The sequence below is a fragment of the Mesoplodon bidens genome (genome assembly GCF_964165515.1).
Source record: "Mesoplodon bidens genome assembly, chromosome: 2".
Classification (NCBI taxonomy): domain Eukaryota; kingdom Metazoa; phylum Chordata; class Mammalia; order Artiodactyla; family Ziphiidae; genus Mesoplodon; species Mesoplodon bidens.
In genome coordinates this window covers 60,293,730-60,317,061 of record NC_138177.1, presented here as the reverse complement: position 1 = coordinate 60,317,061, position 23,332 = coordinate 60,293,730, and the positions used below count along the sequence as shown (strand labels likewise).

General features: G+C 35.0%; 1 protein-coding gene across 8 annotated transcripts in view; it reads left to right on the top strand.

Moving 5' to 3' along the window:
- CEP170 (centrosomal protein 170) overlaps window positions 1–23,332 on the top strand; it is a 137,853-nt gene that overhangs the window by 68,480 nt on the left and 46,041 nt on the right. For 6 of the 8 annotated variants that reach the window (XM_081254932.1, XM_081254931.1, XM_081254930.1 and 3 more), the window contains exons 6-9: window positions 26–188; window positions 1,300–1,434; window positions 14,841–15,317; window positions 18,927–19,570. In XM_081254932.1, coding sequence (XP_081111058.1) covers window positions 26–188; window positions 1,300–1,434; window positions 14,841–15,317; window positions 18,927–19,570 — 1,419 coding nt within the window. The remainder of the gene's footprint in view (window positions 1–25; window positions 189–1,299; window positions 1,435–14,840; window positions 15,318–18,926; window positions 19,571–23,332) is intronic. The other 2 variants (XM_081254935.1, XM_081254934.1) reach the window with 1 other exon arrangement.

The following is a 23,332-nucleotide window of genomic DNA, read 5'->3' as shown; positions in this document are numbered from 1 at the left end:
ACTTCCATTTTAAAATGTTTTATAGCACGAGAAGTTTACCATTCAGCTTCAATTGTCCCAAAAATCTTCAGAATCAGAATTATTGAAATCTGCATGTGCCAAAAGCATAGATTCAAAGGTAGCAGATACCGCGGCAGAAGTGCCGCACAAAGCTACAGAAGCACTAAAATCTGAGGAAAAAGCCATAGGTAAGTTAACCTCTTTCAAAATATCGTATTTATACTCGATTATGAAGAAATTGCATGCTTTGTTCTCAAAAGCTTGGCCATATCCTTATAAAAATAATTAATGATAACAATGACAATTTCAGAGTGGGTTTTAATGCAGCCAGTGCTTCATTAGAAAGCATTATAAAACATATAATTATATGGCAGTTGTATATAGGTGTGTTTAATACATTTAAATATTTGAGGAAAGTACGTATAATTTGCCTTATAGTATTTTTATTATTTCATGTTTGCTACTTTTTTTTCTGGATTGTAACTGAAATGAATGAAAAGGAAATGTCCAATAATGCCTACATCATCATAATTATCGTATTTATAGTATTCCAGGAACTGTAAAAAATATTTTATATAGATAATCCCATTCATACAAAAGAAATTTTTAAAACTGCTAGACATTACCAGATTGCTCAGATATAAATCTGTTAGTCCAGTTAACAACTAGTTTAAATTTAATTACTGTGCAATGCCCTTAGGTTTTAAAAAAAAAGGAAAAAATGGTCACTTATACCAAAATTTAGTTTTGGCCTTCATATTTAGATTTATGAGCCATTTCTATATACCAAAGAACTAATTACACTTTGACAAAAAGCTATTGGGCTATAGCAGTTTACATTACTTAGATAATAGCCAGTGCAGAATTTCATTTATTTCATCATGTTCAATATTGAATGAGATTCACAAATACTAAGTTATTCAACTTAGAGTACTTTTCAGCTATCTAGACTATACAGCTGACCCTTGAACAACACTGCTTTGAACTATGCAGGTCCACTTATATGCAGATTTTTTTTCAGTGGTAAACACTACAATACTACAGGATCCACTTCAGTTGAATCTACGAATGTGGAACTGCATATATGGGGGGACTGTGGATTTGGAAGGCTGACGATAAGTTATACTCAAATTTTCAACTGCAGGGAGGGTTGAGGCTCTTAACCCCGTGTTGTTCAGGGGTCAGCTGTACTTCTTCATTTAATAAATCAACTGGGCGATTCTAGCATTCTGCAAAAGCTTTTTTTTTTTTTTTTTTTGTTTCATATGCTTTAGACAGATTTTTCCCACCTCTTTCCAGATACTTCTGCTATGCCCCGTGGTACTCCATTATATGGGCAACCATCATGGTGGGGGGATGATGAGGTGGATGAACAAAGAGCTTTCAAGTCAAATGGCAAGCCTGAAGAGAAAAATCATGAAACTGGAACATCAGGTAAAAAAATCTCAGACTATGACATTAAGTAGGTATTTTAGGAAGAACTTATCATCAAAGCAAAAATCTGTCTACCCTTAAAAGAGATGTCTCCTATTCTTTAATATGTTAAAAATAGTTGGTGAATGTTTTAATGACATTGTCATTTTAAATTAAATTTATTTATTATGAATGATTCTCTCATAAAGTATTAATTCTAATATCTTTGTAAATCACTTTTATTTAAAATATTTTTCCTTATTTAACTTATTTATGAGGGTGTTAAAACTTGATATATAGTTAAGTAATATAATTGGACATTTTAAGTATTTTAAAATAATTTTTTAAATGTTTTAATTAGACCAAAATAGTAAATACAAACTAGTTTTGTGTGTTTTCATTAGATTCACAAACATATAATCATATTTTTAAATGAAAATTTTTTATTATGTTCAAAAAGTATGAAGTTTAAAACTTCTTTAAAATCTCAGCATGCCCAATTTGTTGGGGTATGGTAACAACAAGATTAGCTGTTGAGCAGCCAGAATGAAGAAATAATTCTGAATCACATTCTCAGATAAATAGTCAAGGAACATAATCTTTTGTTGCTGGAGGAGTTTAGTAATGAACTAAGTGAAAAGCCAGAAAATCAAGATTTCCAGGAAATAAATGGAGGTATCAGTTGTCTGTCACATAAGGACTTGACAAGGACATCAACACTGAAGGATGAACAGCCAGTTTCTGTGATAATAGCAGATAAGGATTAGAACTGGAGGAATTAAATACAGGCACCAGGGAGCAGTATGGAAAGCCAACTTTGACTCTGAGTTAAGGATAGATTCCATCAGAAGTTCTGTCAACTTTCTACCTTTGACCATAATTCTACAAGGTAAATAAGAGGTTTTTATTAGCTGGAGAATAAGAGCACTGGTGCTTAAATATGCTCTAATTTTACCAGAGTACAAGTCTTAGAAAGCTGGCCTCATCAACTTGATCTTAAAGTGCCCTAAACTGAAAGTTGTCAACTTTGCAAATAAATTCCCATCTCAGTTTCCTTGTTTCTGTGGCCAACACGTTTTTTTCTTCATGTTCAAGCTCAGAAACTTAGTATTATTTAGCATACCCTCAAATGCAAATAATAGAAATGCCACCTGAGACTAAACAGGAAGGAATTCTACTGGCTAAAATAAATAACCGAACCTCTTCAGGATTGGTTAATGCAGCATCTCAGTGGTGTCATCAGCTAGCTATTTCCTCTCGGACTTTCTGCCCTTCTATTCACAGTGGCTGCATACTGAGGGAGTTTTCCCTAGTACTCATAGGCTGCTTGCCAGTAGCAGTTGGAGTGCATGCTGCTTTGATCACATCCAGTGGGAAATAGCAAAGGTCGCTTCTAGAAGAACCCCTGGAAACTCTCCCCAAAGTTTTCAACACATTTGTCATCTCATTGGCCTCTCATGGGTTCAGGAGTAGGTCACCTGCTTATTTCTGAACCAATCCCTGGCAAGGGTTATGAGATTATCCTTAAGCCAATTGTACCCATCCTGAAGCTCAATATGGGGTTAGTTTTCCCCCTAAGGCACATGAGCTGTATCAGGGAAGAGTTAGAGATACCTGGGAATGTTGGAGTTCTTGTAGGAGGGAGGAATAGGAAATGGATTTTGGAAGGCAGTCAGGAATGTCTACTTTATATGAAATCTTTGTGTCTTCCCTTCCTTTCACCTCATCTATTATATTGCCTACTTCTGTTGCCCTTTTTTTCCATTAATCATAACTGAACTATTTCCAGTTTCAACCCTTCTGCTGTTCATTTTGTATAATAAATCTAAGCTGCCGTTTTTTTTCCTTTCTTTAAGAAACTACAGTAGCTTCCTTTTGCTTGCCCAATAGGTATTATGTCAAAGTTCTCTCTAATTTTGTCCCACTTTCTTAGCCTTGCGTCCCACTACCAGTTGTTTAGTGCTCTCTCCCAGTGCATTTCCACATAAATTAGACTAATTCCTGCCTGCTCTTCTCCCACAGACATGTATACACATAAATCAGGTAATATAAAATTCTAAAGGGTATGTCTGTTTATATCTATTGCTAATATGTAACACTTTCCTTCAGTATTTTGTGTGTATGCCTTCTCATCTAAACTATAAGTTCCTTCAGGAATCACATATTATATTATCATTGTGTACTAGAGCCATCTAGGAGAAAGAGAGAAAGGGAGAGAGAGAAGGGGAGGGGGAGAGAGAGAGGAAGGAAGGGAGAGAGAGAGAGAGAGGAGAGTGAGAAAAAAAAATGTACTAATAATTGGTGGTTAACTTAGAAGAAAACAGCAGAATTTAACTGTTGCCAAATTCTGAAAATAATTGTGATACTGAGTTTATCTGGCCATTAAAGATCCTTCCACCCTCACACACAAAAGAACTTTTGAAATCTGAAATACATATCTTCTAGAATACAATCAATGTAATTATAATAAATGTAAATACAGTAAATGTAATTTTTGTCCTGGAGACAGAACCATGACTTATTAACAACAGCTAACACTTCAGTGGTGCTTGCTTTATCAAGACACTCTTCTTAGTGCCCTGCATATGTTTAATCATTTAATCCTTTCACAGTGATACCTAAAAGTAGTTACTGTTATCATCCCCATTTTATAAATAAGGAAACGGCGGCAAGGTTATGTGAATTTATTCACAAGGTCACCCTGCTAGCAAGTAGTGTAGCTGGGATTTGAACCCAGGTAGCCTGACTCGAGTCCATGCTCTTAACCACAAACAGTTAACATTTCAGCAGTCATTACACACACACACACACACACACACACAGTCACTCCAAAAGAATATACTTCGTATAGTATAAAGATTAAAACAAGCACTCCAAAAACAAATTGACATAAAAAATTGATCTCTCATACCTAAGTTAATGAACTGAATTTCAAACTGTGAAACATCCAGTAGTAATTTCATCCATGTGAATGAAACTAAATTCTTAAATGATTACCAGCTTGTGTGGCGTGTCTCATTGAGTATCTTTTCTGCCAGATGACAAAAGCTGTCTAATAATCTTGGGATTAGTTTTGAGTTAGAAGGAATTAAGTGATGCACGTCTTTTGTTAAGTAGCTTGAAGCACTCTGTCAGATTCAGCTGATTAAAAGCCTTAATGAGAGTCTCATTTGCTTTCTTATATTAGTATGAGGATGTTATTGTTTCAGATTTATCATTTGTAGTCTTTTAAAATATAGGGTGAGAGAAACAGTTTACTAATCTGAAATAATTTATGATGCCAGCAGATATTGTAGAATCAAATTTGAAAATGCGTATTGAGTGCTATTTCACTTGGTCATTTTGAAATTAAGGGTTTTTTTAGTGTTTCAGATTATGAAATATAAATGATTAGTTTATTTGTGCTCTAAGCATGCTTTTTTGGTAAAAGCAAAAAGTGATTTGCTTCTTGGTTACCAATTTTTAGAATGTAAAATCTTAGTATTTATTTTGAAAGGTGAACATTCCAGAAAGGATAATAGAGAATCTACTACCTAGTAACTTTTTATGTCCCTTTCTGTGGGTCCATGTGTATCCAGAATCTCCTACCAATTTACCTTAAAGCCCAAAGAACCCTAGAAGCAAATATTAGAGCAATCAAGTTCTCCTGAAATTGTGTGAATATTTGAGTCCTATTAAAGGAGAATTTGTCCTCATTTTAGATCAGGTATGCTCTTCTACCTTCTAACTTGGTTTAAACGGTTTAAACACTTTTTAGGTTACAATTAAAGGCCTTTAAGTGTTGCATACAGTTTGAAAAGGTGTGTACAACTGTGAAGAGTAGATTTTTGGCTCTTTTACACTGATTTTTAATCTAATTAAACTAAATTTGAAAACTTTTGAGTTGTAGTTCCTTTTTGGTAAAAGGAGTTTCCCAGTCTTTGTAATTTGAAGTACTTGAATATACTAGGTTGGATGGATATCTTAAGCAGAATTTGCCTTCATAATTATAGTCTTTATCATCTCGAAACAGCTTAATATTTCATTTAATTTAGTACAGAAGAATGAAGGGAACATATTTTCTGAATTATGTATGGTATCAGTTTCCCTGGAAGGTCACACAATCATAAAATACCTTAAGAATTTAAGGATATTGCTCTTCTGATTTTGATAAACATAATTAATTCTAGCATAATCAGCTATTAAATACTTTTAAATATCTAGCAATTGAGATTAATAATAAAATATTGGTCTAAATAAAATATTAGTATTTTAGTATATAATTTAGTTTACTTTAGTATAAACAAAATAGGTTTTGAATAGAAATGCATGTTAAATTCATAAATTTCAGAATGTTTCGTCAGTGTACTGAAAGAGGAAAGCTGTTTTATTTTTCTATATTAATTTAGAAGACCCCTAATAATTTTTCTAGTGGGCGTACAATTCCAAAATATACCAGGCCCACACTTGATCTGGTTTTATCATCTTCAGAGAAATGAATTCCTGTACATAATGAATTTTCCAGATGACTGAACTTTACTTTTACAACTGAAATTTTTTTCTAAGTTTAACCATTTCCTATATTTCTATTAAATGAATTACCCATGTCATTGCCTTCTTAAGCACAGAAGGCTGAATATAATTTAAATGTTTGCTTTATGACTCAGAAGCATCATTATGAACATCAGTGATTGAACTATGATACATTACAGTGATGCCTTTGGGAGACTTGAAGTATGTAAGACTGTTTGCTCCATATACTGAATGAATGGTTCTGAACTACTGTGTTTTTGAGCCATGTGTCTGCTCTTGATTGTTTTTTGTCTTATCTCGACAACTTGACTCTTCTTAGCGCAATATGTCTGACCTTAATCCTTGCTTTTACATCCCCTCCAGATTTGCCACATGTAATCTGAGTAAATAGTCAAAAAAGGTTCTCAATGAGGGACTTTCCTGGTAGTAAAGATCACAAATATGAGGATATAGGTGTTGTCATATCTGTCTTGGGTTTTTTATTTTAGAGTTAGATTTTTGGTTTTAGTTTCTTGTTTCCCTAATTAGCTATGTTGAAGAGTTGGGGGAGGAAAAGTAAGAGAAACATTTACTTTTGTGCCTACTTTGTGCCAGACTTTTTCTGGATAACTTATCTCACTGAATCTTCACAACAATCTTATGGGTAGATATTATTTTCTCATTTAACAATGAGGAAAATGAGAATTAAGGACTGATAGAGACAGGACTTACCTGATTTCAAATCTTCTCACTACTTTCCACTAATCATATCATATATGCTGCCTTTCCACTCTGTTGTGCTGCTTGACATTGTTAGATAAGCGATTTCTGGTTAAATTAGGTGTTAACTTGTGTAAGTCTCAGGGTTTCTAGTCCTTGGAGTAAAGGCAATTTTGAAGTAGGACTAACTTAGGAAATAATAATCTTAAACATAGTTATGTGCAGTTGTTGATCTCTGCTTTTTTAATGTGTTATAATGTGAAAGCATATTAAAAGTGTGTCAGTATTAACTGTGAAGTTTTTTTCACAAGGGAGGAAAATTGGGAACATACTCATTTGAATCGTGAATAACAAGTAAATGATAAATGCTATACCTCTGGGCCAGCTTTTTGTAGTTATTGCTTCATAGTTCAGCCACATCATTTTATTTGGGTATTCAGGTAGTGGTAGTAGGAAACTACTAACCCTTGTTCTCAGGGTTACTCTGTTACCTGTAAGGATGTGGAGAGCAAAATGAATGAAGGAATGAATGAATGACGATAGATAGATAGGATAGGTTTGCTTATTTATGTAACATCTTTATTGGAGTATAATTGCTTCACATTGTGTTAGTTTCTGCTGTATGACGAAGTGAATCAGCTATATGTATACTTATATGCCCATATCCCCTCCCTCTTATGTGTCCCTCCCACCCCTCTAGGTGGTCACAAAGCACCAATCTGATCTCCCTGTGCTAAGTGGCTGCATCCCACTAGCTGTCTGTTTTATATTTGGTAGTGTATATATGTCCATTGCCACTCTCTCACTTCGTCCCAGCTTATCCCTCCTTCTCCCCGTGTCCTCAAGTCCATTCTCTAAGTCTGCATCTTTATTCCTGTTCTGCCCCTAGGTTCTTCAGAACTTTTTTTTTTTTAGATTCCATATATACATGTTAGCATATGGTATTTGTTTTTCTCTTTCTGACTTACTTCACTCTGTATGACAGATTCTAGGTCCATCCACCTCACTACAAATAACTCAATTTCGTTTCTTTTTATGACTGAGTAATATTCCATTCTGTATATGTGCCACATCTTCTTTATCCATTCATCTGTAGATGGACACTTAGGTTGCTCCCATGTCCTGGCTATTGTAAATAGTGCTGCAGTGACCATTGTGGTACATGACTTTTTTTGAATTATGCTTTTCTCACAGTATATGCCCAGTAGTGGGATTGCTGGGACATATGGTACTTCTATTTTTAGTATTTTAAGGAACCTCCATACTGTTCTCCATAGTGGCTGTTTCAATTTACATTCCTACCAACAGTGTAAGAGGGTTCCCTTTCCTTCACACCCTTTCCAGCATTTATTGTTTGTAGATTTTTTGATGATGCCCATTTGGAATGGTGTGAGGTGATACCACATTGTGGTTTTGATTTGCATTTCTCTAATGATTACTGACGCTGAGCATCCTTTCATGTGTTTGTTGGCAATCTGTATATCTTCTTTGGAGAAATGCCTATTTAGGTCTTCTGCCCTTTTTTGGATTGGGTTCTTTGTTTTTTTTGATATTGAGCTGTGTGAGCTGCTTGTATATTTTGGAGATAATGCTTTGTCAGTTGCTTCATTTTCAAATATTTTCTCCCATTCTAAGGGTTGTCTTTACGTCTTGTTTACAGTTTCCTTTGCAGTGCAAAAGTTTTTAAGTTTCGTTAGGTCCCATTTGTGTGTTTTTGTTTTTATTTCCATTTCTCTAGGAGGTGGGTCAAAAAGGATCTTGCTGTGATTTATGTCATAGAGTGTCCTGTGTTCTCCTCTAAGAGTTTGATAGTGTCTGGCCTTGCATGTAGGTCTTTAATGCATTTTGAGTTTATTTTTGTGTATGGTGTTAGGGAGTATTCTAATTTCATTCTTTCACATGTAGCTGTCCAGTTTTCCCAGCACCACTTATTGAAGAGGCTGTCTTTTCTCCATTGTATATTCTTGCCTCCTTTATGAAAGATAAGTTGACCATATGTGCGTGGGTTTATCTCTGGGCTTTCTATCCTGTTCCATTGATCTATATTTCTGTTTTTGTGCCAGTACCATACTGTCTTGATTACTGTAGCTTTGTAGTATAGTCTGAATTCAGGGAGCCTGATTCCTCCAGCTCTGTTTCTGTTTTCTCAAGATTGTTTTGGCTCTTTGGGGTCTTTTGTGTTTCCACACAACTTGTGAAATTTTTTATTTTAGTTCTGTGAAAAATTCCATTGCTAGTTTGATAGGGATGACATTGAATCTGTAGATTACTTTGGGTAGTAGAGTCATTTTCACAATTTTGACTTCTTCAGTCCAAGAACATGGTATATCTCTCCATCTGTTTTAATTTCTTTCATCAGTATCTTATAGTTTTCTGCATACAGGTCTTCTGTCTCCTTAGGTAGGTTTATTCCTAGCTATTTTATTCTTTTTGTTGCAATGGTAAATGGGAGTGTTTCCTTAATTTCTCTTTCAGATTTTTCATCATTAGTGTATAGGAATGCAAGCGATTTCTGTGCATTAATGTTGTATCCTGCTACTTTACCAAATTCATTGATTAGCTCTAGTAGTTTTCTTGTAGCATCTTTAGGATTCTCAATGTATAGTATCATGTCATCTGTTAACTGACAGTTGTACTTCCTCTTTTCTGATTTGGATTCCTTTTATTTATTTTTCTTCTCTAATTGCTGTGGCTAAAACTTCCAAAACTATGTTGAATAGTAGTGGTGAGAGTGGGCAACCTTGTCTTGTTCCTGATCTTAGAGGAAATGGTTTCAGTTTTTGACCATTGAGAACAATGTTGGCTGTGGGTTTCTCATATATGGACTTTATTATGTTGAGGTAAATTCCCTCTATTCCCACTTTCTTTAGAGTTTTTATCATAAAAGAGTGTTGAATTTTGTCAAAAGCTTTTCCTGCATCTGCTGAGATGATCATATGGTTTTTCTGCTTCAATTTGTTAATATGGTGTATCACATTGATTGATTTGCATATATTGAAGAGTCCTTGCATTCTTGGGATAAACCCCACTTGATCATGGTGTATGATCCTTTTAATGTGCTGTTGGATTCTGTTTGCTAGTATTTTGTTGAGGATTTTTGCATCTATGTTCGTCAGTGATATTGGCTTGTAGTTTTCTTTTTTTGTGACATCTTTGTCTGGTTTTGGTATCTGGATGACAGTGCCCTCATAGAATGAGTTTTGGACTGTTCCTCCCTCTAGTATATCTTGGAAGAGTTTGAGTAGGATAGGTGTTAGCTCTTTTGTAAATGTTTGATAGAATTCACTTGTGAAGCCATCTGGTCCTGGGCTTTTGTTTGTTGGAAGATTTTTAATCACAGTTTCAATTTCAGTGTTTGTGATTGGTCTGCTTATATTTTCTATTTCTTCCTGGTTCAGTTTCGAAAGGTTGTGCTTTTCTAAGAGTTTGTCCATTACTTCCAGGTTGTCCATTTTATTGGCATAGACTTGCTTGTAGTAATCGCTCATGATCCTTTGTATTTCTGGAGTGTCAGTTGTTACTTCTCCTTTTTCATTTCTAATTCTGCTGATTTGAGTCTTCTCCCTTTTTTTCTTGGTGAGTCTGTCTAATGGTTTATCAATTTTGTTTCTCTTCTGAAAGAACCAGCTTTTAGTTTTATTGATCTTTGCTCTCGTTTCCTTTATTTCTTTTTCATTTATTTCTGATCTGATATTTATGATTTCTTTCCTTCTGCTAACTTTGGGGTTTTTTTGTTCTTCTTTCTCTGATTGCTTTAGTTGTAAGGTTAGGTTGTTTATTTGAGATGTTTCCTGTTCGTGAGGTAGGATTGTATTGTTATAAACTTCCTTCTTAGAACTGCCTTTGCTGCATCCCATAGGTTTTCAGTCATCATGTTTTCATTATCATTTGTTTCTAGGTGTTTTGTGATTTCCTCTCTGATTTGTTCAGTGATCTCTTGGTTGTTTAATAGCGTATTGTTTAGCCTCCATGTGTTAGTAGTTTTACAGTTTTTTTCCTGTAATTGATATCTAGTCTCATAGCATATCAGAAAAGATACTTGATATTATTTCCATTTTCTTAAATTTACCAAGGCTTGATTTGTGACCCAAGATAGGATCTATCATGGCGAATATTCCATGAGCACTTGAGAAGAAAGTGTATTCTGTTGCTTTTGGATGGAATGTCCTATAAATATCAATTAAATCCACCTTGTTTAATGTATCTTTTAAAGCTTGTATTTTCTTATTTATTTTCATTTTGGTTGATCTGTCCATTGTTGAAAGTGGGGTGTTAAAGTCCCCTACTATGATTGTGTTACTGTCGATTTCTCCTTTTATGGGTGTTAGCAATTGCCTCTGTATTGAGGCGCTCCTATGTTGGGTGCATAAATATTTACAATTGTTATATCTTCTTCTTGGATTGGTCCCTTGATCACTATGTAGTGTCCTTCTTTGTCTCTTGTAATAGTCTTTATTTTAAAGTCTATTTTGTCTGATATGAGAATTGCTACTGCAGCTTTCTTTTGATTTTCATTTGCATGGAATATCTTTTTCCATCCCCTCTCTTTCAGTCTGTACGTTTCCCTAGGTCTGAAGTGGGTCTCTGTAGACAGCATATATACGGGTCTTGTTTTTATATCCATTCATCCAGTTTGTGTCTTTTGGTTGGAGCATTTAATCCACTCATATTTAAGGTAATTGTTGATATGTATGTTCCTTTTCCCATTTTCTTAATTGTTTTTGCTTTGTTATTGTAGGTCTTTTCCTTCTCTTTTGTTTCCCACCTAGAGAAATTCCATTAACGTTTGTTGTAAAGCTGGTTTGGTGGTGCTGAATTCTCTTAGCTTTTGCTTGTCTGTAAAGGTTTTAATTTCTCCGTCGAATCTGAATGAAATCCTTGCTAGGTAGAGTAATCTTGGTTGTAGGTTTTTCCCTTTCATCACTTTAAGTATGTCCTGCTACTCCCTTCTGGCTTGCAGAGTTTCTGCTGAAACATCAGCTGTTAACCTTATGGGGATTCCCTTTTATGTTATTTGTTTTATTTTCCTTGCTGTTTTCAATATTTTTTCTATGTATTTAATCTTTGATAGTTTGATTAATATGTGTCTTGGCATGTTTCTCCTTGGATTTCTCCTGTATGGGAGTCTCTGTGCTTCCTGGACTTGATTGACTATTTCCATTCCCATATTAGGGAAGTTTCCAACTATAATCTCTTCAAATGTTTTCTCAGTTCCTTTCTTTTTCTCTTTTTCTTCTGGGACCCCTGTAATTCGAATGTTGGTGTGTTTAATGTTGTCCCAGAGGTCTCTGAGACTGTCCTCAATGCTTTTCATTCTTTTTTCTTTATTCTGCTCTGCGGTAGTTATATCCACTATTTTGTCTTCCAGGTCACTTATCTCTTCTTCTGCCTCATTTATTCTGCTATTGATTCCTTCTAGAGAATTTTTACTTTCATTTATTGTGTTGTTCATCATTGTTTGTTTGCTCTTTAGTTCTTCTAGGTCCTTATTAAACATTTCTTATATTTTCTCCATTCTATTTCCAAGATTTTGGATCATCTTTACTATCATTACTCTGAATTCTTTTTCAGGTAGACTGCCTATTTCCTCTTCATTAGTTTGGTCTGGTGGGTTTTCACCTTGCTCCTTCATCTGCTGCGTATTTCTCTGTCTTCTCATTTTGCTTAACTTACTGTGTTTGGGGTCTCCTTTTTGCAGGCTGCAGGTTCGTAGTTCCCATTGTTTTTGGTGTCTGCCCCCAGTGGGTATGGTTGGCTCAGTGGGTTGTGTCGGCTTCCTGGTGCAGGGGAATGGTGCCTGTGTTCTGGTGGATGAAGCTGGATCTTGTCTTTCTGGTGGGCAGGACTGCATCCAGTGGTGTGTTTTGGGGTGCCTGTGACCTTATTATGATTTTAGGCAGCCTCTTTGCTAATGGGTGGGGATATGTTCCTGTCTTGCTAGTTGTTTGGCATAGGGTGTCCAGCACTGCAGCTTGCTGGTCATTGAATGGAGCTGAGTCTTGGCATTGAGATGGAGATCTCTGGGAGAGCTGTCACCGTTTGATATTATGTGGGGCCAGGACGTCTCTGGTGGTCTGATATCCTAAACTCGGCTCTCCCACCTCAGAGGCTCAGGTCTGACACCCAGCTGGAGCACCAAGACCCTGTCAGCCACACGGCCATCCAAGATGGATAGAACGGAAGCTGAGAAGTCAGCAGAAGGCAGGTCTAACAGGTTTGATTCTGAATAGAATACAGCTGAAAAGTGAATGTTAGGAGATTAATTGTAAAGAAGATTCTCCTAAAGGTGCTGAAAATTGCAAGAAGTCACTTGCCAAAGTTGAGCAAGCATCAGAGCCAGTAGGATAGGTTTGTAAACCAGTTGTACTATATGAAATTGATCAAGTGCAGTACATAGTACTGATACAGTACATGATACATAGTAAATAAATCAATGTTGAAAAAATAAAAACATTAATGAGTTTATTTATGTATGTAAAGTAGTTAATGCATATTACTCATGGAAATTTTAAGTGACAGGCCTTCAGAGTAAACACTCAAGTGGATACTTTAAGGAAAAGATAAATGAACTCTGTAATAAAGAAGTTTTTTTAAAACGTGGCTTAGGTTATTAAGAATCCTGTATATGCTCTTCCTCCAGAAAGTGTGTAGAATTATTGCTTTGATAGTGTAGAGTGTTTTTGATACACTTTTCATTTTCAGTATTGAGAAAAAGTAGATTTTGAAAAGGATAATTTTTATGTTGAAAATTGTTTTTGTTATATATTCTGTTTACTGTCTGTAATTTGCTTTCACTTTTTTTTTTTTTTTTGGAAGTGGTACTTGATGTCTTCTAATACACTGTGCTACACATTTGACTACAGAAATGTTGCTGTCCCATTCTTCTATAACCTAAAAGCAAACAGCTTTATGACTGTTTCATATTCATTGTATTGCTAAGAAACTGATTATAGCACCTGAAGAATCCCATCCATATTTGATATTTGAAAAAATGTGTCAAGACCCAATACTTCACTTAATTAGAAAATGATTAGAAACAACCTCGTCCCCCCCTGTATTGCCTTTCCTTCCTAATAAATTATCTGCAAAGGGTGTTTCTGTCAATCTGTTTTTAAAAGGAATGCTTTTTTGAGCTTTAGGGAAATATTTTTCATTTGAATTCACTCTTTACCATCTTGATAATAGTTCTTTTGTTTCCTGAAAAACAGAGCAATTTAATCTTTAAATTCTTTTTGCATTTGCAGTATCTGATAACACATCTAAAGCATTTCAGTTATCATTTTCATTTATGTACCTTCACATATTTTATATATAAATGCATTTGTTTTTATACCTTCATATTTGTCCCTGAGGCAACAGAGGAATAGTGTTCCAGAGTTGCTTACTTATCCAGCTCTTTTTGATCTGAGATTTATAGTTCAGCTTTTCCTCCATGGATTTTGACACTTGGATGTATTTTGCTGTATAGAAATGTACCTGAATTTCCTTTTGGAATTAATTGTCTGGCAACTGAATTGTCTATTTTTAACTTACTTGTTTTCATACTGCTGCTTGGATTGCAATGCCACAAGCAAACCACATGTTTTATCTTTACTCATTCTTTTATTTTTTATAAAATGTATCTATTTTCTTATAAGGATCACACATTGGTAATATTATTTTTGTCCTTCTAAAAGTAATGTCTCTGAATATAATGGTGAAGAATGGAAAGTGGAATCATTATGTCCAGAACATTGCTTACATATTGATGTCATGTTTCTTTCTTCATTTGAGCACCTGTTCTCCTTTGGAAATTTACTTGTTTTCATAGATATTTCATCCTCCTTACTTGATAAGGAAGTTTATATTTTTCTCTATCTCTCTCTATATGTACATTGAACATGCATATCCATCTCCATTTGATTTCAGTTCTTTTGTACTTTGATGATTTCTGGATCCAAGCTGGAAAAAATATGGACCTAGCCATGCAAGGTCCATCTCTTAACTGCTTTGCTATCTTTTGCCACTGTGCTGCTTATCTTGCATCTCCTATTGGTAACTGAATGCTACGTTGATAATCAGAATTATTTCTCTTCTGTGACATTTGCCATTCTTTATCATCCAGACTATGATCTGCCTTCTGATTTCCATGGAATAATACAAGTGGCAATTACTATACTTCTTCAAGTGCTAGAAGCTTCCAAATATTTTGAATTTTCTCTTATTTTTCTTATTAGGGTGCAGCATAGATGCCAAACAAGTTGAGGAACAATCTGCAGCTGCAAATGAAGAAGTACTTTTTCCTTTCTGTAGGGAACCAAGTTATTTTGAAATCCCTACAAAAGAATTTCAGCAACCATCACAAATAACAGAGAGCACTATTCATGAAATCCCAACAAAAGACACACCAAGTTCTCATACAACAGGTGCAGGGCATGCTTCATTTACCATTGAATTTGATGACAGTACCCCAGGGAAAGTAACTATTAGAGATCATGTGACAAAATTTACTTCTGATCAGCGCCACAAATCAAAGAAGTCTTCTCCTGGAACACAAGACCTACCAGGGATTCAAACTGGAATGATGGCACCAGAAAACAAAGTAGCTGACTGGCTAGCACAGAACAACCCTCCTCAGATGGTATGGGAAAGATCAGAAGAGGATTCCAAAAGTATTAAAAGTGATGTTCCAGTTTACTTAAAAAGGTTGAAAGGTAAAGTGAATTGATCATTTTAGAACTTGCTATTTTATGGTAAAGTTCAGTCTTCACAGCTACCAACCTATTATTAGATAAATAACTATATGGTATAAAGCTTCTGCATTTTTGAAGGTTTATATTTGATTTTAAAGCTCAAAAGCCAGCCAAACTGCCCACATCCAACTTACTCATTCAAAACAGTCTGCCTTCATTTTCTTGCCAAAACCAGATTGGTTTTGTAAATTTGTATTTATGCCATTAAATATGTTTCTTTTTCTTATGGAAATAAAAGATTCATTCATTTCACCAGTGGAATTCCCTAGAAGGCAGTTCTCATCATTTTCTTGACTTCAGGAAAAGATATATTTAATTCTGTTCTTCTCTATTATGTGCTTCCTGTAAAATAGCAGTATGTAGATTTTGAAAGTTTTAAGCCATTGGATAATGGGATGACAGTTCTACTTTGGTAATATAGTCACATTGTTGGTAGAGTGTTTCAAACTCTTCTCAGGTTACTCATGTCATGAAACAAAAATTTTTTTTGTTTAGAGATATTGGGAATTAATTGAATTAAGATTTTTCACTAGTAAGACTTTTATAAAAATTGTAGTTGAAGGTTTATTTGTGAAATAATTATTATATATGTTTTATTAGTATAATACTTGATGAAAGTTAGTAAAATCTTTCTTTATACCTGTACATCGAAGTATCAACTGATCATTTTTTTCCATTGATTTTGCTAATTTAATTAATTTAGAATTTTCTGAATACAGTTTTATGTTACTCTGTCTTAATTTTATTCAACAAGCTGTCTGTAAGGGAAAAGATTGCATGTTAATCTGACCATTCTGTTACTATACAAAAAGTTAAAGAGCTTTAAAAGAACACTTGTTGAGGTCAGAGATTATATATTACTTGCCTTATATCTCTTTCCTGGGGCTTGAGTATGTGATAGGTACTCAGTAATTTGAATAAACAATGAATAACTTCACTATAATTGACAAGACTGACCCTGGTTTAACCTGTACTTTATGGCTTGGGATTCTATTCAGCTAATGAAGAAATACCTATTTCTGATTTACTTCTAAGGCATTTCAGGATAGTGAGATGGTGTGATTACCTAATTCTTTGTCAGGGCCTATTTCTATATTATAATCATAAGCAGTTACCTGGCACATGAACTTTTAACATGTGATTGTTGTCTTTACTCCTACTAGATAATAGCAAATATATAATTGAGACCTATACCTGTATTGATATATATAGGTTAAAGCTCACAAATGAAAGCTACCCATTTGTAAATTGATCATTTTTATGAATTGGATAAAATAATACTGATATCCTCTAATATAAAAAGTAGTGTGAACTTTGAAAATTTAGAAATGACATCGTCTTTTTTAGACCACCCTTAATAAATGTACAAAAATGAGCTAAAATATCCTTTTAAAAGACACCATTAAAAAGTACCTTTATGGGACTTCCCTGGAGTTCCAGTGATTAAGACTCCATGCTTCCACTGCAGGGGGCATGGGTTCCATCCCTGGTGGGGGAACTAAGATCCCGCATGCCACTCAGTGTGGCCAAAAAAAAAAAGAAAACGAATGAAAAACAAAAAACTCTTATTACACCCTTTTATTATAACTGTACTTTAATAATAGACTTTCAGCAACTGTTTAGTCAAAAACTTGAAAGTAGGCAAAACAAAACAACTTTGCTCCTGCAAGAGTGACGTGCACGCGCTTTGGGACAGTTAAAGAAAATAATGTTCACAAAACCCATACAATTTTACCCTTTAGGAGAGTTGCAGCTTTTTTTGGCCACAACTCCTGACTAGGTACAGCTAATCTACCCTTAAAAATACTGAAAAAACTTCAACATATTAATGACTGATTAATAATAGACAAAACAGAAAGAATCTTGTTAAGAACAGTTCCAAGTGATTTTTTTTAAGTAAGAACAGAAATTGCAGTTCTGATCAGATGTGTTATCTTCTATAACACTGAGAAATGCAAAAAGAATAATAATTTTTGAAAAAGAAAATGGCTAATCTATAGAGAATTTTTAACCCAAAACTTAAAAGATACTGAAAGGACCTGATGCTAACTAAGTGCCAACTTTTTGTATGGTGTTACAAGAACTAAATTCTGTAAAGATGGCATTTCCATATTGTATATGTGTGTGATATGGGTTATCTGGTCTTACTACACATGAAATATGGGAGTTTAGTTATTTACAGCTCTCACAAACTGGATTCCTTTTCAGTGCATCCAGTGCAACCTGAAATAGGTTGTACAATGTCCTGTTTTTAGTGAGTTTTGTATTTGAACTAGCAAATATCTGCATTCCACCTGCCTATCCATGATTCCTAGCTTAATTACCAAGGCACGAATTCCATTAATTAAATTAAACACCATTTTTTTCCTTTCAGATTGCATTTTCAGTAGTTGCTAGTTTGAAGAAAGATTTTCAGATTTAGTCCTGGAAGTATTGGAATACATGTGGTTGACTAGAGTAATTTATAGCTTTCTTCTAAAGAGCTATCATTTAAGCCCTCATTTATGATTCAGCCCTCATTTGTGATTCAATCTAAAACATGCATAGAATAGCTCTTGACTTTCCATTAAATTCATGCTATAATAATATAATAATTGTCATTTGATTATTTCTTCTAGTGTACTTATTATTTAGATAATAAGAATTCTAAATCAGTGAAACATCAAGTAATTTTCATAAAGTTTCACATTTAATCCCTAATAGAACTATGAAGGGTAACAAAAAAACCTCTGGTAGGAAGCTGATGTTTTCAAAATTCAACTACAGTATTCTAACTTGACTCTATATGTTTAACAGAGAAGACATATTTTTATCTAGTTATATTTAGCACCATGCCATTTGTCTGGTAGATTTATGTAGGATTTCATAGACTGCACTTTTCTATGCTAGGCCTTTTAGCATGCTTTATTTAACTCGCTGAAGCCACCAGAGTTTAAATGAGCACACATGCAAAATTGCGAAAATTCTCATAGCTAGAAAGAGGTTTGTAAAGAATTGTACAATAATTGGTGGAAACTACAAATTTGCATTTTTATATTAAAAAGGCAAGGTATGCTATACTTTTGGAAGTTTTGAACATCACTGAAAGTTAAGTTTCATCACTTTTTTATGGCATTTGCATTCTCTTTTCCTATGTAATGATAAGCACTTCAGTGGGATCACACTTTTTTCTGTCTTTTTCTCTCTAATGCTAAAAATAAATTTTTGATTGCTTAAATAAAGTATAAGGTTTAAAGGCAGGATTAATGTTTAATGTTATAAATACAGAGTGTCACAGAGATATAGCATTGCTTATCTGTTAAGGCATTGGTGAACCATTATAAAGTTAAAATTTGGATAAAGAAAAGTAATCCTATTCAGTTGTTTATAAAGGACTCATTGTTGGTTGATAAAATTTGAATGTAAGCATTGCAATTGAGGGAAGTTTGCAGAGCCTGTTACTGAAAAGAACATATGACTTTTGATTGAAAAGGGGAAGGGGGCAAAACAAGCAGCACTTTTGTATGTGCTTCTAATTTTCTACATGGGATTTTTTCCTTCTCTATTATGCGGTTTCTTTTTTGTGTCCAGGAAATAAACATGATGATGGTACACAAAGCGACTCAGAAAATGCTGGGGCTCACAGGCGCTCTAGCAAACGTGCAACTCTTGAGGAACACTTAAGGCGCCACCATTCAGAACAGAAAAAGCTACAGAAGACCCAGGCTACTGAAAAGCATCAAGACCAAGCTGTTGTAAGTCAAACTGCTTTTATGATTGCATTCTTTGATGAAGACAATCCCAGAAAAAGAAGGTCATATTCTTTTACTCACAGTACGGGAATCTTGTGTCAGGAAACTACTTATTCAGCACCACATACAAAACTTGAAAAAACAAAATCTCCAACAGCAGATGCCAAAGTGGTTTCTTTGTCTTTACAGACTAGCTCTGCGCACCACAGAGGGGGGCATGGTGTTCCACATGGGAAATTGTTAAAACAGAAATCAGAGGAGCCATCGGTGTCAATTCCCTTCCTACAAACTGCATTATTAAGAAGTTCAGGGAGTCTGGGGCACAGACCAAGCCAGGAGATGGATAAAATGTTAAAAAATCAAGCTACTTCTGCTGCTTCTGAAAAGGATAATGATGATGACCAAAGTGACAAGGGTACTTATACCATTGAGTTAGAGAATCCCAACAGTGAGGAAGTGGAAGCAAGAAAAATGATTGACAAGGTAAATAATTGAAATTTGGGTATGATGTTAGTTTTCTCGTGGTGTATTACTATTGGAAATTACTAGAGAGTATAAAATGTTTTCATGTAGTCAGTATTTTGAAACTTTAGGATTTTGTTAGGGAACTGCAAGACTAACAATAAGACCAAAATGCTTTCTGATTTTATTCTGCTTATATTCTGAATTTGCCCGAGTTTCATATGTAAAGTCCTGTACGTATAAGCTGGTTGGACCTTTTAAAGTTGTATAAATTTTAAGATTGACTTTTCAAATGCTATACTTTGGCCATTCTCACTTTGCATTTATTTAAAAACTAAAAATCAAAACCAGATTGCTATGACTCTGTTAATATAAACATGAACATTAACTGATAATAAACAAAGGTTTCCTGCCTACTAATTTTGGAAGCAGATGAAAATACATATGTTTTAATCAATTTTGTTCTTTTTCCTTAATTTCTTCTCTTACTTTCTATTCAGTGCTGTCTGTGGTGATAGAAAAGTGTATAAAAACAAAATCAGTGTGTTTATGATACTCTGAGTTTAACCAAGTGTATACCTAGTCATGATGATTATTTACATTTCAGATTTGTTTTTTGATGTTATTGGTTAATGTGTATAATGATTGTTGTATGGTTTAAAAAGTAGTTTTGCTCCCAGTAATGGAAGGTTGACTTTAGAATCAGCTGTATATTTTATCTGCTGGGAGATAGAAACATAAATTTGGCTAAACATTAATCCCTTGTTCAAGTTCTTATTACTCAGCACGTGAGCAGCATTAGCATCATTAGGGAGCTTGTTAGAAATACAAAATCTCAGACCCATCTTAAACATACTGATGGGCTTCCCTGGTGGCGCAGTGGTTGGGAGTCCGCCTGCCGATGCAGGGGACACAGGTTTGTGTCCCGGTCCGGGAAGATCCCACATGCCGTGGAGCGGCTGGGCCCATGAGCCATGGCCGCTGAGCCTGTGCATCCGGAGCCTGTGCTCCGCAACGGGAGAGGCCACAACAGTGAGAGGCCCATGTACCACAAAATAAATAAATAAATAAATAAATAAATAAATAAATAAATAAATAAAAAAACATACTGAATCAGAATCTGCTTAAAAGCAGGTTTCATATGCACATTAACATTTGAGATGCACTAGTTCACATGAGTTTACAGAGTGGTCTTTTAGAGAGAAGACGAGGTAAATAACCCTTTGGGATACAGGAAAATTATTAGGACTTATGTTTATTTTTATATATATATAAATTTATTTATTTTATTTATTTTTAGCTGCATTGGGTTTTCATTTCTGCACGTGGGCTTTCTCTAGTAGCGGCGAGCAGGGGCTACTCTTGGTTGCGGTGCGCGGGCTTCTCATTGCAGTGGCTTCTCCTGTTGTGGGGCACGGGCTCTAGGTGCACAGGCTTCAGTAGTTGTTGCACGTGGGCACAGTAGTTATGGCTCGCAGGCTCTAGAGCACAGCCTCAGTAGTTGTGGCACATGGGCTTAGTTGCTCCGCAGCATGTGAGATCTTCCCGGGCCAGGGCTCGAACCCATGTCCTCTGCATTGGCAAGTGGATTCTTAACCACTCTGCCACCAGGGAAGCCCTGGATTTATGTTTACTTTTTTTTTTAAATTAATTAATTTATTTTTGGCTGCGTTGGGTCTTTGTTGCTGCCCACGGGCTTTCTCTAGTTGTGGTGAGCAAGGGCTACTCTTTGTTGTGCGCAGGCTTCTCATTGCTGTGGCTTCTCTTGTTGCGGAGCACGGGCTCTAGAGCGCAGGCTCAGTAGTTGTGGCGCATGGGCTTAGTTGCTCCGTGACATGTGGGATCTTCCCAGACCAGGGCTCGAACCCGTGTCCCCTGCATTGGCAGGCAGATTCTTAACCACTGTGCCACCAGGGAAGCCCTATGTTTACTTTTAATTTCATAGTTTTTATTTCTATTTAGGAGTGTGTTCTATAGTGTATGTACGTAATTTCTAATATCCATTTATTGAGAAGCACATGATCAAAATTTTTTACTGTTGGGGTATAGACTTCCAAACTTTTGGAGAACCATTAATTTAGGAAATAGATGTTATGAAAGTTGTTAATAAGCAAAATAAAGCAATTAAGAAACAGATAAAGTGATTTTTCTGATTATATTAAAGGAAACCTAAGAACACGGTGGTAGCAATAGAAAATGACTCTTGGTGATTTCGAATTATTTTCATCATTGGGAATCAATAATGACATTTCTTTCAGATTATTTTAAAGTTTATAATTTTTCCTCTGGTTATTGAGAACAAGTATAGTGTTATTTAAAATACTGTCAAATAGAAAATAAAAGGATAGGTTTTGGAAAAAAAAGAATGCTAAGAAGTTTTAAAATTCAGATTAATATTAATTTTATCCTATTATAGCTTTGTTTGGTTTATGGATACTTCATTCATAGTTATTGATGTTTCCTCTATTAAAAGATCTTACAGTGAGGGGTTATATTGTAGTATTTAAGAACGTGAACACTTGTAGGCAGACAGATTTGAGATTAAGTGCAAACCCTACATGTACTAGATATAAGTACATTGAGTAAACTCGAGTAAACTAACCTCTTTAAGCCTGTGTTTATTTTTTTAATAAACTGGAGGAGATTTCACTAGGTTATGAAAAGAATTCAGTAAAATATATAAAAGTCTTATTACAATGCCTATCTTATAGTGAAAGGTCTATAAATGTTAGCTATGTTATTACCCTTACTAGGAGTTTCCACATATGAATCTCTACACTAGGTATTGATTAATCCTGAAAAGTTCCTCAGCATTGAAAAGGCGAGATCTGAGGCTCAAGTGGAAGGTACAGTGCTAGGGAATAGCCTGGCCAGAATAGCAGAAAGCCAAGAAAGAAGTCACTGTTGCAGATGAGACTCTTTAAAAGTAAACTGCTGGATAGAGAGAGGGACCACAAAACCTGGTGTATACCTGCTATCTATAATTATCATAAGCATCTTTTTTTCATTTTCAAAAAGAGCCCCAGTTTCAGTGACAAATTATATGGTCACACTATGGATAAAGGAAACCAAGATTTTAAAGCAGGATTCATTTAAGGGAATAATGTCAGGATGTGACTAAGTAGGTAATTCAGAGTCATTCTTGGTTTGTAGAAACCAGAAAACAAAGCTAAGACCATAAGTCTAGGGGAAAACAAGAATCACTACATTATCTTGTGAATACCAAAGAAAAAGAGCTGAGATTCTACTAGCTGTGGTTAAAGCTAGAGGTTAGATTCATGCTAACTAAAGTCAGGCTCTGGGGAAACAAATGTCTGAAGAAGATGAGGTAACCTGTGGGCATGAAGAAAACAAAGACCAAAAATAGTCAGAATCAAGGCATAAGAAGGACTTTGGGAGGATGGGAGTAGATTCAAGCATCATATCAAATTGCTTGGGTAAGCTCTGTCATCCATTTTCTCCCTTTTGAAGTTAGGGTGTGTGGGATGGAAGCTGGGACCATCAGCTGTTGTCCATCTGAATTTAATTGTTGTTTGGTCCTGAAAAAATGTGGTCTCTTTCCCTTTTTACTCCCTTATTTGAGAGCTGGTTTATTTCATTAATTTATACTTTTATCAACCTTTATTCAACATCAACCATGTGCCAGGCTTTGTGTTAGGAGGGAGAGAGAGATTGAAATTGAAAAGACAGGGTTCTTCCCCTCAATAACTAAGTATTTGGAGGGACAGAAATACACAAGTAAAAACATATGAATTAAAAATGGTATGATGAATGCTTTGATAA